General features: G+C 40.5%; 2 protein-coding genes and 1 non-coding gene across 3 annotated transcripts in view; 2 read left to right on the forward strand and 1 right to left on the reverse strand.

Moving 5' to 3' along the window:
* The window catches only part of ELM1 (fission ELM1-like protein (DUF1022)), a 30,023-nt gene extending 16,216 nt beyond the window's left edge, over positions 1–13,807 (forward strand). The window contains exons 3-10 of the mRNA XM_088950857.1: positions 210–306; positions 815–964; positions 1,565–1,691; positions 7,484–7,596; positions 7,673–7,736; positions 7,840–7,933; positions 8,021–8,129; positions 13,352–13,807. Coding sequence (XP_088806983.1) covers positions 210–306; positions 815–964; positions 1,565–1,691; positions 7,484–7,596; positions 7,673–7,736; positions 7,840–7,933; positions 8,021–8,129; positions 13,352–13,453 — 856 coding nt within the window. The 3' untranslated portion in view covers positions 13,454–13,807. The remainder of the gene's footprint in view (positions 1–209; positions 307–814; positions 965–1,564; positions 1,692–7,483; positions 7,597–7,672; positions 7,737–7,839; positions 7,934–8,020; positions 8,130–13,351) is intronic.
* Positions 13,808–14,596: 789 nt separating this feature from the next.
* Positions 14,597–14,678, reverse strand: TRNAS-GCU (transfer RNA serine (anticodon GCU)). Its single transcript has one exon. It is a non-coding gene; the product is annotated as a tRNA-Ser (tRNA).
* Positions 14,679–15,741: 1,063 nt separating this feature from the next.
* LOC148847508 (casparian strip membrane protein 2-like) lies at positions 15,742–16,946 on the forward strand. The gene is made up of 3 exons (XM_088952203.1): positions 15,742–16,150; positions 16,250–16,373; positions 16,471–16,946. Exons 1-3 carry the CDS (start codon positions 15,825–15,827, stop codon positions 16,687–16,689), a joined length of 669 nt encoding a protein of 222 aa, XP_088808329.1. The 5' UTR covers positions 15,742–15,824; the 3' UTR covers positions 16,690–16,946.
* Positions 16,947–17,884: the final 938 nt, after the last annotated feature.

Here is a 17,884-nt window from a genome sequence, read left to right on the forward strand (position 1 = left end):
AATTAAAATGAATTGCTTAGCATCTGCATTACTAAAGTCCTCTCATTATTTGTATCTGCCATGTTAAATTTGCTTTCTATTGTTAATTGTTAGCTTCATAAACCAAAGTTTTGGGACATCCATCATTTATTTCACATCACTTATGGATGTGATATTTTCTTGCTTTAGCTTAATGTTTTGGTTGTATTTGAAACCATGATCTGTTTCAGGGATGGTCCTTTATTGGTTGTTGCATCGGGTCGAGATACCATCTCTGTAGCAAGCTCCATTAAACGGTTAGCGCCTGAAAATGTTTTTGTTGTTCAGGTATTATTTGAATAATTATTTTTTTATCTTTTTTTTTTGAGTTTCCACATATGTTATTTCTGTGTCTGTCCATGCAAAAACAGAAAAATGCACATTAATTCCTGCTTCTTAGAAGTTTGGTTTGATTATATTATATTGAACCTGGAAAATTCTTTCTGATCTAACATGGAGTTTCCTAAAATGCCTACACATTGTCAGAAAAAAGATATCTATGCATGATAGGAAGATACAACTTTTCATTTCACGAAATATAGGATATGATCATGGATATTATCATACCATCTAATGTGCCAGGAATACAACACCAAACATTTCAGTTTGTTGATCGTTCGCATTTCATTTTCAAATCTTTATTTACCTACTACCTCAAAACAAAAGTATCTTATTTCTACCATGACATATTTATTTATGTCAGTATATTCCACCATGCTGCAGTTTGTGTGTACAACTAACTATACATATTTTCGTGGCATGCATTACTGATTTGATTCCAACATCATATTCTCAGATACAACATCCAAGGTCACATCTCAATAGGTTTGATCTGGTGATTACTCCTAGGCATGACTATTATCCATTGACTCCTGAAGCACAGAAACAGATCCCTCGGTTTCTCCGTAGGTGGATAACTCCGCGAGATCCTCCTGATCAGCATGTGGTATGTTCCTTGAAAGAAGACTTGTATATTTGGGCTTACTTTGTCATTACATCTTTGATTTAGGCTGTAGATGAGCTGAGTTTTGCCCAACTCCTCGGGCTTAGGTTTGGCCTAGCATCATGATGAAGCTAAAGGTGCGAGCCTAGTGTTGGCTTGCCAGATGTTTGCAATCTCAAAATTGGCTTGGCCTTTTTGAAACTCATTTTCTTGGTATTTGGTCCATATAATTCCAATTATATGGAGCCTACAATCCAAGCCAGCAATTAATCCATATAATGTGGAAAGGGATGGCAAGCGACCAACTCAACTATGGGGTCATTGGCAGCAACTAATATTTATTAAAAGGAAAACTGGCAAAAAATTATAAGATTTAGGCATCCATTGATTTTGTAATATGTAGATCAAATCATCTAATTGAGCAGAGCTTAAGATGAGCTTAGCCTTCCCTCGTCCTTGTTCAGCTAAAGAGCTTAGGTTGATGTTTGGGCTTACTTTATTAGTTCAGCTCAACTCTGGTTTTGGACTATTATGTTGTTTGCTTTATCTTTAATTAACTTTTTAGGTATATTTTTCTCAGAGTTTTGAAGTGTTGCAATTCAGGTTTTCACTGTGGGAGCTTTACATCAAGCAGATTCTGCTGCACTTAGAAGTGCTGCTATTGCCTGGCATGATGAATTGGCACCTCTTCCAAAGCCATTACTTGTTGTTAATGTTGGAGGACCCACAAGTAATTTCTGTTCATTTTGATGTTTTTCTACCTTTTTATCGGCTTCCAGGTTGATTACAATATCTGTTTTTTTCCTTTACACATGTGGCTATTTTTTCTGCATGGTCTCCTTTCTAAATGGGTCGAATAAATTTTATCCTTGATTTTTTTTTTTATTTGTAACATTTTTTATGAGTTCCAGGGGTTAGATAATTTATTCTTGTTTTGTTTATCATATCCTTCACATTTCCAGATACACCCAGGCTATTTAGGTTAATGCATATATGAGAATAGTTGATGCAGGAGCTGAAGAGTCAAAATTGGAATTTTATGAAATTTTACGTATTTGTTTATTTTTGGACAGTAGGGGTATTTTTGTCATTTTGTAATTTTCTGTGGGGTCCATTGATGGGGTTTAATTTGTCTAGCTATAGTTTGTTTATGTTTAAAATTTCAGAGTCATTGCATAAGTAGGATTAGAGTTATTGAATCTTCTTTGAATTGAAATAAGATATGGCAACTTAGTTTGAATCCTTTTAGGATTATTGAGTCTAACAGTTTGACTCCTAGGATTATTATGAGTTTAGAGTCTAAAAATATGTATGGACGTTTTACACAAAGGCAATGAAGTTTATTGAGTTTAGAGTCTAGAGTCTATAGATACTTTATCTTTTTCAAAAAGAAAAAGTTTATTGAGTTTTCTTCAGCTTATGCTAGCTATGGTGAATGATTCCCATGCCCTAGAGTGATTCTAGGCACCCTGTGAGTGATTCCAGGTATTTTCTCTCTTCTTTCTCTCCCTATTTTCTCTTTTATTCCTTCAAGAAGCCATTACAGCCATCGGCAGCCATAAAGCTCTGATCAAGAAGGCCATTCAACATTCTCTAAAGACTAGAACTGAGCTGGTCCTACATCAATTGTGGTTGGGGATTCTTGTCATATGATAACTGCGAAGATTGTATATTCTTTTGAAACTTGGATATCATTAGATTTTTTTTTATCTCAGAAACGATAACTTTCATTAGAGATAAATTAAAACTGAAATCAGAAGTCAACCCTTATTAGTAAAGGTTGATCCAATAAACATCAAACATTACAGCACTGCCTAGTAAAAGTCTCTCCCTTACAGTCCCTTGTTTTGTTAGGGCGTCAGCAAAACCATTTGCTGATCTCCTTACCCACTTGAAACAAACACCTACCTCCCTTGTTATGCCAAGTATTTCCCTTATCAGCTGTCTATACTGCCAAATTCCCAGCTGCCCTGAGTGCATCCACCCAATTACCAATTTGGAGTCCCCCTATATCTCAATCTGCTGTAGCCCCTATTGTTTGGTTAGTTTTACACCTTGATGTAGTGCCAAGACTTCTGCTCTTAAGGAATCTCCAACTCCTATTAGACCTGAATACATAGCCATTACTTGCCTTCATTATCTTTGGAAACACTTCCTATTACCAGATGGGCCTGGATTACTTATAGAGCTTCCATCAAAGTAAAGTTTTACCCTTTGTTGCGCCAGTGGGGACCAAACTTCTTGTATCATAGATTTGGAAGTAGTAGTAGCAGTTGCCACGATACCCCAACTTCTATAAATGTCTTCAGCTGAGAAATCCTTAAAAAGGATAACCTTAGTAGTTTACTCCTTCCACAACCTCTTCCTTGGATCTACAACTACCTTCGAAGATCAAATTGTTTCTTTCCTCCCACATTGACCACAATACAACAGCTCTAGTGGCTCTCTACATAATCCTTCCACGAACCTTTGGTTGCCTGCAAAAAGCTGGATCACCACACCACACTCGGGGGGGGGGGGGGTTAGCGTAGACATCGTATTTGAAATAAGGTAAGAGGCAAAATGCCTCGAATAGCTTTCCAAGGTGAACATCGAGAAGCCCCAGGGTCAAGTCCTGCATCCCAACCGATATTTGCCAATCCATGAATACTAACAATCACTCTAGACCAAAGTTTGTCATGTTCCATCAGTAGTCTGCAAATCCATTTCCCCAACAGAGCCGTGTTTCTTAATCTTATATTTCCAAACCCAAGGCCTCCATCATCCTTACTCCTAGATACTACCTCCCACTTTACTAAGTGATCCTTCTTAGTTTCCCATGGTTCCCACAAGAAATCCCTCATTATCTTCTCTAACTGGTTTGCTACTTTCACTGGTACTCTAAAGGTAGACAGGAAATAAACTAGCAGGTTGGCCAAGGTTGGCTTGATTAAGGTTATCCTACCCCCTAAAGAGATGCAATTCCTCTTCCAATTTGCTAACATCTTGGAAAATATTTCAATCACAGGGTACTAAGAACTCTCAACCATTGGGTTCCCTCCCAGTGGTAACCCCAAATATTGTAAAGGCCAGTCCCCCACTTTGCACCCCAAAATCCTAGCTAGGGAATCCACCTCCTCTCCCCCTAAATTGGGCCCTGCCACACAACTTTTTCCCCAGTTCACTTTAAGATTGAACTTCCTTTCAAATTGAAGCATTAGTCTCTTTAAGTTCTGTAATTCCCCTTCCTCCCCATCACAAAACAAGATGATGTCATCCGCAAATTGTAAGTGTGTGACCACCACCTCCTCCCTACCAATCCTCCAACCTCTTATCAAATTGTTAGCATCAGCCCTTGAAATCATGGCACTCAGAACATCAACTACTAGGGTAAAGAGGAATGGGGACAATGGATCTCCTTGCCTAATACCCCTTTTTGTAGGGAAGAAACCCCTAGCTACACCATTTGCCAGTATTGAGAAATGACAAAGAAATGCATCCCTTTACCCATCTGCACAATATCTCCCCAAACCCTCTATGCTTGAGAACCTCTAGTTAAAAATCCCAGTCCACCATGCCATATGCCTTTTCAACCTTATATCTATGCTTGAATATCATTGGATTCCTCAACCTTATATCTATTGATCAGGCTGAAAAGTTACTTTCCCTTTATTGTTAGGTAGGGGGATGTTAAAAGTGAGTATTCTTTCTGATGAAGTACCTCCCTTTGACTGCTAATGTAGGGAATCTAAGCATCATCCTTTTGGATATTGATCTTGGGTTATTTCTTACATTTAGCCATCTTTGTCATGAGAACATGGACATGTGGAATACTTCCAGCCCTCCTAGTACAGGAGCTTTCTGTTGAATGGCAACTAGGAAAAAATCAACAATATAGGGTTGTCTCTAAGCGTGACTATATACAGACCATGGATGAGAGTGCACATTGAGCCAAAATGGCCGGAGTATTAAATATTCATCTTTAACCTTCTTGGCATATTCAGTTTTGTAATGCCAAGTGAGAGGAGTTCATAGACAGTTAGACAATGTGGTTCTTTTGGTAATAGATGCCACATGGTAGTATTCTTCCCCTTCTTTTCAGTTGGCTCACTCTTTGGGTGGAGAGGATCAATAGGATCATTATAAAATGTTTTAAGCTTGGATCACGAAGAGTGGTTTGTGAATCAAGACTTGGACCTTAACTAGAGATTAATGATGCTGCTTAACATTTTGATCAACAATGCGAAAGATGATAGAACTGATAGCAGGTGTTCAAAATTAGTTTCTGTAAATAAGCCAGGTCATGCCCTTTAAAGCCTTAAAAATGTCCCTTGGATTTGGATGCATAAAAATGATCTTTGTGATTTGTTGGATTTGGAAGCCTAAAATTGACCTTTGTGATTTGTTGTCCATATCCAGTTTACAGAAAGGACGCCAGTGAAGCAAAAGCTACACTTATGTTATTATGCATTGCATAGGAGTGTTAAAGTGATGTGACAAATGTATTCCCAAAATAGATTTTGTCGTTCATAAAACTTAACATTGTTGAAGTAATGCTATTGCTACATGTCAAGATATGAGCATGCTTTCAGACATAAAGCCTCTCCTTGCAGAAGGATTTGTTTCACTTTTCTCTCTATTGGGTGTGTGCATGTATACATATACTACTGTACCTGTAGTGGTAGAATGGCAACTAAATGTTTCTCCATGGACCTTCAAGAGTGGGACTCAAGAGTTGGTCATCTCTTGGGCTACAAACAGTAGACTTACTCTGTGGACCTTCAAACACGTGATTTGGGAAGTGGAAAAGATTGCAAAGGAGGTAGAGGCTGATTTCAAATGGGTTAGGAGTGCAAATGGGCTAACTGATGCCCTTGCAAAACAAGGGGCACTGAGGCAACAATTATTTTGGGCTGAGCTGTAAAGTGGGACAGAAATATGTACTAGATTGGGAACAACATTCCCATCTGCAAGTTGTAAAATTGTCTTAAACCTATTTTAAATAAAATTTTCTTTTACTGATAAAAAAATAAATGTTTCTCCATCTAGCTTGTAAACCCGCGTGATGTATGGGGATTAATAGAAATCTGATAAGAAGCTGCTGAAAAAGATTTTTAAGTGCATACCAACAAATAAGAAGTGTTAGAAGATCATTGGTGGAAGTTTATTATAAGGAAAAGGTCAAAATATCATTCAACCATTCAAAGAAAACTGAAAAAAGAGTGACCTCCTATTAGATGGTTTTATTTCAGTTCCAAAATTATAATGGAAGTCTTCTTTTTATAACAAATTACAATGAAGAAGATGCTATGAATCCTACCATGAGCTTCACCTAATGCTATTTATTGTGTTATTGGATCTCAATTGTCAAAGAAAAAAGGAGGGATTTTGTTTGCTATATAGTAGATGCTTCTACATGTTAATCAAGGGCAATTGAAGGGATAAGGATTAAGGATATGAGTTTGGAGTGGTGGTGGGGAGATTTCCCACTGTACACCATTGGAGAGAGACAGAGAGAGTTTTAATAGGGATCAGATGGAGGTTTCTACAGTAGAATACAGTGGTGGAAGGGGAGGGGGGTTTTATTTAGGTTGTGACTTGCAAATCGGGCAGATTGGTCTTGGATTTCTGGGGTCTAGGGCTTCCAGGCTTGTGCCTGGACCCCAAAACTCAACACAGGTTGGTTTATAAAGCCCAAATGAAGTAGGCTTGAAAAATCCACCTGAGCTCAGTCTGAGTTGTGTTGGATTTAGCTCAGGTTGGCAAACTCATGCTTTGCTCAGGTTAGGTTGGCCTGGCTCCAGGCCCAAGGCAAGGACTGTCTTGATTTGGCCTAAGTTGTACCTAAACCTGGCCCCACCCACCCAAATTGCACCCTTTTTTTCATTAAAGAAAGAAGAGGGATTTAAAAAGAGTTAAAAGAATAAGAAGGATTTAGTGGAGGGAAGGGGAGGTTAAGAGGGATTTTATTAGAGAAATGAGAATTTAGAATTGAGAAGAGTTTTATTGTGGTTTTTTCATTTTTAATTTAGAATACAAAATAAATCACATCTGTGATACGTGAGAAGGGTGAAGCGAGGGGTGTGAGAGGTCCATGTGAATGTTGAAGTGAGATTTCCTCTCACACCCTATACCTTTTCTTCTATATATATGTATTAAAAAGTTTAACATATTTTCTATATGTAATGGTGCGAACTCTTCTTCAATTATTAAGCACTTGCATAAATTCTGGTCAACAGCTCCAACAGGTACAACATTATGAATTCCTAGGCATACTGTACAGTATTCATCATATTTTTTCCAAGTTGGTTTGTTATTGCATAATATTTTCTTCTTACCCTAGTGTTTGGCATGCCAACTGTTGCTTATTTATTTCTTTAAAAATTGTAGTTGATCCCACTTTTTTTGTCATTGCTCACATGATAACCTTATTATTAGAAGATTTTTTTTATATAATTAACTTTATAATTAGAAGATTGTTGATAATTAATTCATTACCAAATTTTACTATAGGCCACACTGATTAAAAAAAATTTACTATAGGCCACTGTCGTTATGGTGCGGACCTTGCCAAGCAGTTAGCTTCTTCACTGCAAAATGTCCTTGCAACCTGTGGAAGTCTTAGAATTTCTTTCTCTCGAAGGACGCCACAGAAGGTACAACTATATCTTGATATATATTTATTCCATTTTCTCAATATGCACCTATTCTCATCAATGTTTATATCAACAGGTATCTGATATCTTATTGAAAGAACTTGCTAATCATCCAAAGGTCTACATTTGGGATGGTGAAGGTAATCATAATTGCTTTATCCTTTACAAAGATTGAATGGATAAATTCCTTCTTTTATGTCTCTGAAGGTTGTCTGATGAGCCATCTTATGTGATAAATTTTAGATCCAAATCCACATTTGGGCCATTTAGCTTGGGCAGATGCTTTTGTCATCACAGCAGATTCAGTGAGTATGTTGAGTGAGGCTTGCAGTACAGGGTATGGAGCACCCCTATGAAAAAGTAATGATTGATGGCATTTTTTAGTTGGATCTATAGGTACATTTTCTGTTTGCTGTCTTTGCAGGAAACCTGTATATGTCATTGGGGCAGAGAGGTGTACATGGAAATTTTTGGATTTTCAAAATTCTCTCCGGGAACGAGGTGTGGTTCGGCCATTCACGGGTGAAGAAGATGTAAGTTTATAACCATCATAGTTTATACTTTATTTCTATTAAATTATAAATTACATTGCATGACAAAATTTTGCCTCAAACTTTCCTTAACTGTTGTCTGATAGTTTAATTGTTTTTTTTTTTTATATTTGTCTGATAGTTTAATTGCTTTTTTACTAAAATTGACATTTCTGTTTAACTTTGCCACAGAAATCATTTTATGCCATTAAAATGCATAAAACAATCAGTTGATTTTTACTTGCATCACAAGAATTGGTTACCTTTCCAAATACAAAAATTTTATCCCAAAACTCCAATGCACCTCATCCTGATTCAGTTGTATACTTGTATTCTATTGGAACCCCTTGTGTATGCATAACCTTTACCAGTATGAGGATTGGTTTGATGGGCATGTATGTGTTGAGGGCCCGAGAATAGGATCTCGTCATGGGTCAGTCCACGGGGAAAACCTCCTGTTTTCCCTTGTTCCTTCCTGCTCTTGATGAACCTATCTTGACACCTTGGTGATTTGTTCAAGAAATCACCAACTCTCTTAACTCACTTCTTTAACTGAATATTCAATATCTCATTCAATAATGGTGTCTCCTTAAATAGGAGATTACAAGAGTCCTAATCTTAGGGAGTCTCCTTGCTGAATAGGGAGACTTTCAGTTCTATCTTGCTAAGGACAAGATAAGTTAATCCTAATTTGATAATCCACTAATAAGATAAGAGCAATAGAATAAGATAAGAAAAAGCAAGATGATCTAATCTAATCTGCTGTTGCCGAACTGGGTAGGACGAAGATCATTGAATCACTGCTGCTGCTGGCGGTGGGTCAGGTTCCTGTTGCTACCGGCGGTGATGATACTTTTTCCCGAGAAATGCGTCCATAACATTACTCCCCTCCTGGACTAAGAGCTTGTCCTTGAGCTCAAACTCTGGATACGTGGCTTGGAACTCTGCCAATGGAATCCAGGTGGCTTCGGCCGATGGTAAGCTACCTCATTCCACCAATACTTCAAGAATTCCTCGATTGAAATGAGAGCGGGTGAGAGCCTTAGGATGGGGAACGAGTTTTCCATCTTTCAAGGGCGGCATGGAGGGGACTTGGTCTGGAGGATCACTCGTAAATGGTTTCAGCAAGGAGATGTGGAAAACATCATGAATCCGGCTGTTCTCCGGCAATTCCAACTGGTAGGCCACACTGCCAATCCGTCGTAGAACCTTAAAGGGCCCATAGAACTTAGGGGCCAGTTTCGGGGCAGCCCTGTGGCGCAAGGAGCGTTGCCGGTAGGGTTGGAGTTTTAACCAAACAAATTGTCTTGGTTTGGATGACAGTTCCTAGTGGTGTTTGTCATAATTGAGCTTCATGCGGAGCTAGGCCTGCTGTAAGCGAAGGTAGACGTCGGCTAGGAGGGCGTCACGTTCTTGTAAGGAGTGATCAATTTCTTCCAAACAAGTAGAACCGGGCTCATAGGACAACAAGCAAGGAGGGTCTCGGCCATAAACGACGCGAAAGGGAGTCATATCGAGGGAAGAATGGTAGGCCGTGTTGTAACAGTACTCGGCCCAAGGGAGCCAATCCACCCACCATCGCGGTTGATCCCCTACGAAACAACGGAAATACATCTCGATCGTGCGGTTGACCACCTCCGTCTGACCATCGGTCTGTGGATGATAAGCTGAGGAGAAGGCCAGGGTGGTGCTGTGCAATCTGAATAACTCCTTCCAGAAGGCACTAGTGAAAACCGGATCCCTATCGCTGACGATGGCTTCTGGTAACCCATGTAAGCGAAAAACATGTTGAAAGAAGGCGAGGGCAACTGAAGTGGCACTATACGGATGTGATAGAGGGATGAAGTGGGCATACTTAGAGAAGCGATCTACTACCACGAAGAGGACTGATTTGCCACCCACCTTGGGTAGTCCCTCAATGAAGTCCATGGAAATTTCGGCCCAGATCTGTGTTGGGATCGAAAGGGGCTGAAGGAGGCCTGTTGGGTGTAGGTTTTTCCATTTATGCTATTGACACGTGGAGCAATTCTGGACAAAATCCCGAATAGAAGTCTTCATACCTCGCCAATGGAAATCAGCCCAGACGCGGTGTAGCATCATCTGAACACCTTCATGGGTGGAGTTATGGACGTCGGTGATGATGTTGGAAATCAACGGGGAGTCAGGTGGAAGATGTACCCAACCATTATATAGTACCAACCCGTCACGAAGCGACCAATTGGAGTTGGCAGTGCCGGACTGGATCTTCTGGACCAGGAGCGACCATTCCGGAGACTGTGGCATTGCCTTCTTAATGCCGTCTAACAGGGAGATCCGGGGTTGGGAAATTGCACACAGAGCCATCACGTCTTCATCTCGCCTAGACAAGGCATCAGCTGCGCAATTTGAGGATCCCACCTTGTATTCCACCCAGAAATCGAACCTAAGTAGTTTGCTAACCCAATGCTACTGAGGGGAAGTGGTGAGACGTTGCTCCAACATGTATTTGAGGCTGTAATGATCAGTTTTGACGACGAATGACCGCCCCACAAATACGGCCTCTAGTGCTGGACGGCTCGGGCTAGACCGATTAGTTCGCGCTCATAGGCCGGAAGTTTCAGGTGCCGATCGGCCAGTCTGCGGCTGAAGAAAGCAATCGGGTGCCCTTGCTACTGTAACACGACTCCGATACCCATTCCAGAGGCATCACACTCGATTGTAAATTCGAGAGTGAAATTGGGTAATTGTAGGACTGGGGTGGAAGATAGGGCATTTCTCAGTGTTAGAAAAGATGCATCGGCGGCAGCGTCCCACCGGAAGGAGTTTTTCTTTAACAGGTTGGTTAACGGGGCCGCCAACAGTCCATAATTTTGTATAAATTTGCGGTAGTAACCCGTTAATCCGAGGAACCCGCGTAAGGCCTTAGCTGATTGAGGCTTGGGCCATTCCTTGATAGCCTGAATTTTGGAACTATCAACCGTCACACCCTGCCCGTGGATGACGTGGCCGAGATAAAGAACCTATCGCTCCCCGAAGGAGCACTTGGACCGTTTGAGGAGAGTACAAATAAATCAGCAAAAAATAGTTCAGAATTGACCTGTATCGGGACGCTCTTACAGATTCCCGGACTGTGAACTTTTTCACCGTTTGCGACAGTTACCTGTAGTCATGGCCGGAGTTCCATTGGTAGTTTTAACTGAAGGACGACATGTTCACTTATGAAGTTGTGTGTGCTCCCTGAATCGACAAGAATGCGCACCGGTTGACTTGCTATCTGCGCCTATAACTGCATGGTCTGAGAGTTTTTAATACCGGCAATCGCATGGAGGGAGATCTCTGGCTTGAATATGACGGGTTCTTCTTCCTCTTGCTCATCGACTAGGAGGCAAAAAAGCCTCTTGTACCTGTGTCCTGCCGAGTAGAGGTCATCGCAGTTGAAACATTGGCCTCTTACTCGGCGTTCTGCCATTTCTGCCCTGGTCAACCGCTTAATGGGTGGAGCGGCCATGTTGCTTCCTGCACTTGTCACCGATCTAGAGGTGGCAGTTGTGTGAGATCTCAGTTCTCGGCTGGCTGCCGAAGAGGGGGTCGTTGTCGTTGATTTTGGAGGTGCCCATGAGTTTGGTGGGCGACCCACATTATAGGTCCCGCGGCTGAGTTGCAGCTTGCGCTCGAACGCGCGGGCTAAGTTCATGGCTATAACCAAATTTGGGGGATTCTGCATTTCGACATCCACTTGCAGGGGTTCTGCTAACCCTGTTGTGAACATGTTCACCTACTGGTCTGGTCACACGGAGGATGCCCTCGCGAGGAGGGTTTGGAACTGGCGCTGGTAGTCTGTCACCGTTCCGGTCTATTTAAGGTTAATCAGCTCACCTAGGGGGTTGCTGATCAGTGGGGGTTCGAATCGAAGGAGGCAATAGGACTTAAATTGGGGCCAATCGAGCCCGAGTTCTTCTTGCTCTAACCGATAGAACCAAAGGTGTGCCTCTATTAAATGAAAGGCAGTGAGACTTACCTTATCCCGGTCATCTGTCCGTTGATTCCGAAAAAACTGCTCGCACCGATACAGCCAGCCCAAGGGTCTCCGTTGCCGTTGTACGATGGAAATTCCAACCTGCTGTACTTGGGGATGATTGCGGCTCCTTGGCTAATGGATTGCTGTTCGCCGGAAGACTCCGGCAGATCTGGTCGGCGGCCGCTAGTGGTTGTCCCTCCTTCAGTGTTCCCTTCCTTGTTAGAAAGGAACAACTCCATCAGACGCCGTAGCTCCCTTACCTCGTCTTTGATCTCACGTACTTCTGAACTGGTCTCCACGAGTTGGTGCTCGAGGTAGTGGACCCTGGATGGCAGCTGCTCCAGATCTCCCATGACGCCTTGCTTTGATACCAAGTTGTTGAGGGCCTGAGAATAGGATCTCGTCACGGGTCAGTCCACGGGAAAAACCTCTTGTTTTCCCTTGTTCCTTCCTGCTCTTGATGAACCTATCTTGGCACCTTGGTGATTTGTTCAAGAAATCACCAACTCTCCTAACTCACTTCTTTAACTGAATATTCAATATCTCATTCAATAATGGTGTCTCCTTAAATAGGAGATTACAAGAGTCCTAATCTTAGGTAGTCTCCTTGCTGAATAGGGAGACTTTCAGTTCTATCTTGCTAAGGATAAGATAAGTTAATCCTAATCTGATAATCCACTAATAAGATAAGAGCAATAGAATAAGATAAGAAAAAGCAAGATGATCTAATCTAATCTGCTGTTGCCGAACTGGGTAGGACGAAGATCATTGAATCACTGCTGCTGCTGGCGGTGGGTCAGGTTCCTGTTGCTTCCGGTGGCGATGATACTTTTTCCCGAGTAATGCGTCCATAACAGTATGTGCCACGGTAACCACGGTACTGGCTTGTGCTAGGTGCCCCGTGCCCATTCTGTTAGTTGTTTATTCACAAGTTTTTCATTTGCTGCTTATTCCATTACTTGTTTCTTCCTCTGCTTAAAGTTGTTGGGTGATTGCATTAGCAGCCGTATGAAGCAGTTAACACCCCCATTATAGAGCTAAAAGTCTGACAATAAGTAAATAAAAATAATTTGCTAGCTGATAAGTGATGATGGACTTGATATCAATATCATCCAGCTCATATCTACTATATCATAAGCAGATTTTCAATCTGCCTAACATTCTCGTTGATTCATTAGCCAAGTATGGTAACATATTTCGCTAAGAAAAGTGTCTGTTTTATTTTCAGATATCTGAGAGCTGGAGCTACCCTCCCCTTAATGATACTGCAGAAGCAGCCAGTCGTGTACGTGAAGCACTTGCTGAGCGTGGATGGAGATTGCGGCAATAATAAATATTCTGGTCAGTAACTAGGTTCATAGCTCAATTGGTTGGTGCACAGATTTGCAGCTTCTGAGTAATAACTGTGTATTCTCTCAGCTCTTACCAACCCAAAAAAAAGATATACAGTATTATACCCAATTTCTTCCCCAACGTACCGTTAGAGTATTTCCTATGTTGCTTAGGCTAAACAGTATACGATGCTTTGTTTCTCTTTCTTTCTATTGCCAGATATTGCTTGGATTTTGAGTTGCTTCAGAGCTGTATAATAAAATGGCTGCAATAGCTGCCCGGCTTGTAAAATAGATTCGAGCTACATATTCTTAATATCATCATATCACATTCTTTTCTTTTTCTGTTGAAATTTAAGTGTGCACACAGGGAAACAACATTTTGCCTTGTATTTTTACCTGTTTTGAGCAAGGTAGTTGATAGATCGAAATAGATTAATCATGGGCAACACCGAGAATTGTTAAATTCATTCTCTTTCTCGATCAGAGAGCACCTGCTGCAACATGATGGGTGCAAGGCTAAGAATTCATTAATGTGGAGCAACGTTTTTATACATGTGTTTCTTATTAGACGTTTTAGTTTCGTATTGACCTGTCTCGGTTCTTGTATCTATCTAATACGTAGCGATGCAGAAGGGAACGATAGACGTTAGGATTCAAGGGAACAGTGGTATACCAATACCATATTAGATATTACCATGCCCTTAAATCCAAATTCAACATAAATAAATTATTTAACGGTGTTGTGGTAATAATGTTAATTTAACCAGGAGGATAAAACTCGATATGCATTAGACCCTAGCTGTTCATACGGTGGATTTGCTGAGATGTATGAATGCCAGACACAAGCTGCACAATATTAACCACATCCCAGCATATATTATAGATTGAACCCAGATAGATGTTTGGTAATTTCTTTTGGTGTATACAAGAGTTGAACAAAACAAATCTAGGTTTCTAACGGTGTTATATCACTTGTATCTTTCTTAGATTCTTCAAATAAGAAAAATTTAGAGGCAACGCACATGTAGCTTTGTTCCTAGAGTGACATGGGATTTTGGTATAATAATGGTACTAGCAGGAGAGCCCGTCGATCTGGCACTTAAAAAATTCTGATAGGACCACTGGTGAACAATTTTGGACGTCGCCTGGTAGATTCGAACTCTCGCGGGCAAACCCCATGTACTTAGCAGGCACACGCCTTAACCACTCGGCCAAAGCGACGCTCTTGAATTTTTGGTCACTTTCCCCTGGGATCCATTGAATAATGGGCTCCGATCAAACCAATCTAGGACAGGTGGCAAGTTATGAGCCCCAGACCTGTTATGGGTCTTGTGTCCCTATACCCAAACTTTTGCTAGGTGAAGGGTTTTCATCTCATGAGTGGATTAGGATTTAGAAAGGCAGGGGAGTGGAGTAGTTGTTAAGTTGGTTGTTTAGGATAATCACACAATTTTCAATTCCAGCAGATCCGTATGTACTCCATCAGCTATTCAGCTTATAATAGGAAAGAAAATTCGAAAACTATATAATGGCTTTGGTGCATGGATTTCCATCCATATATGATCATACCATTTTATTTATTACCACCCTCTCCCTTATCTACCAAAGCATATCATGGCAAGAATTATCCTCATTGATGACAAAAAAATAACCTCACTTCCTCTTCCCTTCTTTACTGGGTAAACATTCTATTGCAGACTAAAGTAAGGGGATAAGGGCTTAATAATCAATCAATGATCACTACCAATTGTCATAGCCATCTGAACCGATCTGATCAGCAAAAGGTTTAAATGGGCTCAATCTGGTCCAATTGGCTTCAGTCAGTGCAAGCCGGTGCTCACACCTTTGGAACAGTCTCAAGCATTGGGAATATCTCCCTATGAAATAAAGCACATAAGTGCGGAGATATTTCCAATGCAAAGATGTAAAGTTTTTGAACCGACATTGCATTGACCGAAAGCCAAACTCAATCTAGTCATGAGGATAGAAATAAATATGCAGAATATATTTATAATTTCATACAAGTTTTTGAACTTTTGAAGCAAGTATATTGCTATGTTCATCAGTAGGACAAAATTGTCATTTGAATATTTGATGCAGTAGGACTAAAATGGAGCTCCCTTCAACATGGAGTAAGTTGGCAACAACTCCCACTGCTTTCCTAGCTGTACAAACACCTAACATCTCATTATACTAAACAAATACTAAACATTACTAACTACATTAACTAACCCTCTCTCTCTCTCTCCTATATAACCTTCATCACCCATCAAGGCATTTCATCAATACAGGCTCTCAGTCTCCCCTAACAACTGCATTTCCTTTGCCTTCTACCCATCCTCTCTACGCCAGAGTTCATACACGAAAATGAAGAGTGGGGATGCAACTGCAATCAACATCTCCGAGCCAAGCAGTGAGAGCAAAGTCAGCGACACCAAGGGCAAATCTACCACAGCAGAGACCAAAGGGAAAGCTGCTGCGGGGGCTCCGGCTGTTGCCACCACAAAAGCTGCAAAGATTGCCCGGGGAGGATGGAAGAAGGGACTCGCCATTTTCGACTTCATTCTGAGGATCTTAGCCATTGGAGCTACTCTTGGAGCCGCTATTTCCATGGGAACAACCGATCAGACTCTCCCAATCTTCACTCAATTCTTCCAGTTCCAAGCTAGCTACAGTGATCTCCCAGCTTTCACGTACGTCATTACTTCTTTTCTATCAACATTTACCCATCTAAGATGTAAATTTTCTAAGTGGGTTATAGCTTCATGAACAGCAAATGTGAATATTTGCAGGTTTTTTGTGATCGCAAATGCTATAGCTGCTGGTTATCTTGTCCTCTCCATTCCCTTCTCCATCGTTGGCATTGTTCGGCCAAACATAGTAGGAGCTAGGCTCCTGCTGCTTATCTTCGACACAGTAAGAGATAGAATACCAACTCCATTAACATAATCTGCAGTCATCGATCCAAACCAATTTTCTTATGCTAATAGGACTAGTTTCTCTGGTTTTGAAGGTTATGGTCGCTCTGACGGCAGCCGGAGCTGGCTCGGCCGCTGCAATTGTCTACTTGGCTCATACCGGAAACTCAAGTGCAAACTGGGCAGCCATCTGCCAGCAGTTCGATGATTTCTGTCAGCAAGTCAGTGGGGCTGTGGTGGGGTCTTTCATCGCGACACTCATCTTGATGATGCTGGTCGTTACGCTTGCATTGGCTCTCCGAAAGCAATGTTGAGAAGTCTAGCTCCAGCTTATGATGTTCTTCCTTCATGTGTGATCTCTCTATATAGTTTCTTTTGCTAGTTTTATTTGTTTCACAACTTTAATTTTACTGTGTGAGATGTTGGTAACTTGGTATATAGAATGGGATCTTGGGTGGTTAAATTGTTGACAATCTTGTAGTGCTGATCAGCAAGTTCATTGGATAAGTGAATGAAATAGTCCCATCTGCTTTTCTGCCTTCTATTACAGTTCTGTGTTATATTTTGCGTGTTTATGCAACTAAAGATCAGTTTTTTTATTTTTTTCCAAAGCCTTTTCACCCATATTTCCTCCAATTGGAAACAAATAAAAGAGAAATAGAAAGTTCAGAGAAAGTTCTTAAGGCTTTGGAAAAGATACAAATAAGTGTGAATGCAAATACATAGAGTGTAAAACAGTTAATATAAATTGCAAACGTTGGGTTAGTTTTGCACCACAAATTTAACTTCTTACAAAATATGTAATGGATGCAAACATGAATTTCAATAAAGCATATGCTTTTTTTTAATTAAAAGCCCACTTAAATTTACTTCTTTTTTATTGATGTACTTTTACATCTTATTATCAATGTAAATATGCATTGTTCAGTCAGTCAATGCATAGACATTATAATGTTGCCAAACACAGGCAAAAGTGAACCAGAGTGTAAATTTAACCTGAACCGAGATTTACACTCAACTTGCATCGTTTCCAAAAGCAGCCTAAATTACACAAAATTTGTTAATAACTTTCTCTTTTATTTTTCTATAAAACTAAGCATTGATTTAAGGATTTTTGTCATATTCCTTGAGAAGAATTTTCCTTCAACTATCTACTTCTCTCTTATTTTCTTTCAAACCAAATACAGTATTGTTGAGCCTAACTGATGACCGAGGATGTGATCCAAAGTGGGGCAAATAGAAATTTAGGTTGTGTTTGGTACTGAGGTAAAAGTACACTGATGATGTTTTTAAATCGAACCATTAAAAGTAACTGTTTGAATATTAAAAAATGTGCATGAGAAAAGTAGAAGTTTACATCCATCTTCTGCTTTAACAAATTTTTACATCGGTTTGCAATGTAAGACTCCACTTTATCTAAACATATGCAAAACTGAACTGGAGTGGAGTTTTACCTTGATCATGATTGTACACTCCTTCTAAATGCCGCCAATCAAATTGGCATAAATA

This window comes from Nelumbo lutea, chromosome 6 (genome assembly GCF_056320005.1).
Source record: "Nelumbo lutea isolate HS-2025 chromosome 6, American lotus-T2T, whole genome shotgun sequence".
NCBI classification, from domain to species: Eukaryota; Viridiplantae; Streptophyta; class Magnoliopsida; order Proteales; family Nelumbonaceae; genus Nelumbo; species Nelumbo lutea.

Bases quoted from the DNA above. Each gene is read 5' to 3' on its own strand.
- LOC148847508 (XM_088952203.1), top strand. From the start codon at position 15,825: ATGAAGAGTGGGGATGCAACTGCAATCAACATCTCCGAGCCAAGCAGT. The intron at 16,151-16,249 runs GTACGTCATTAC...GAATATTTGCAG, and splicing joins AGTGATCTCCCAGCTTTCAC to GTTTTTTGTGATCGCAAATG. The intron at 16,374-16,470 runs GTAAGAGATAGA...CTGGTTTTGAAG, and splicing joins TGCTGCTTATCTTCGACACA to GTTATGGTCGCTCTGACGGC.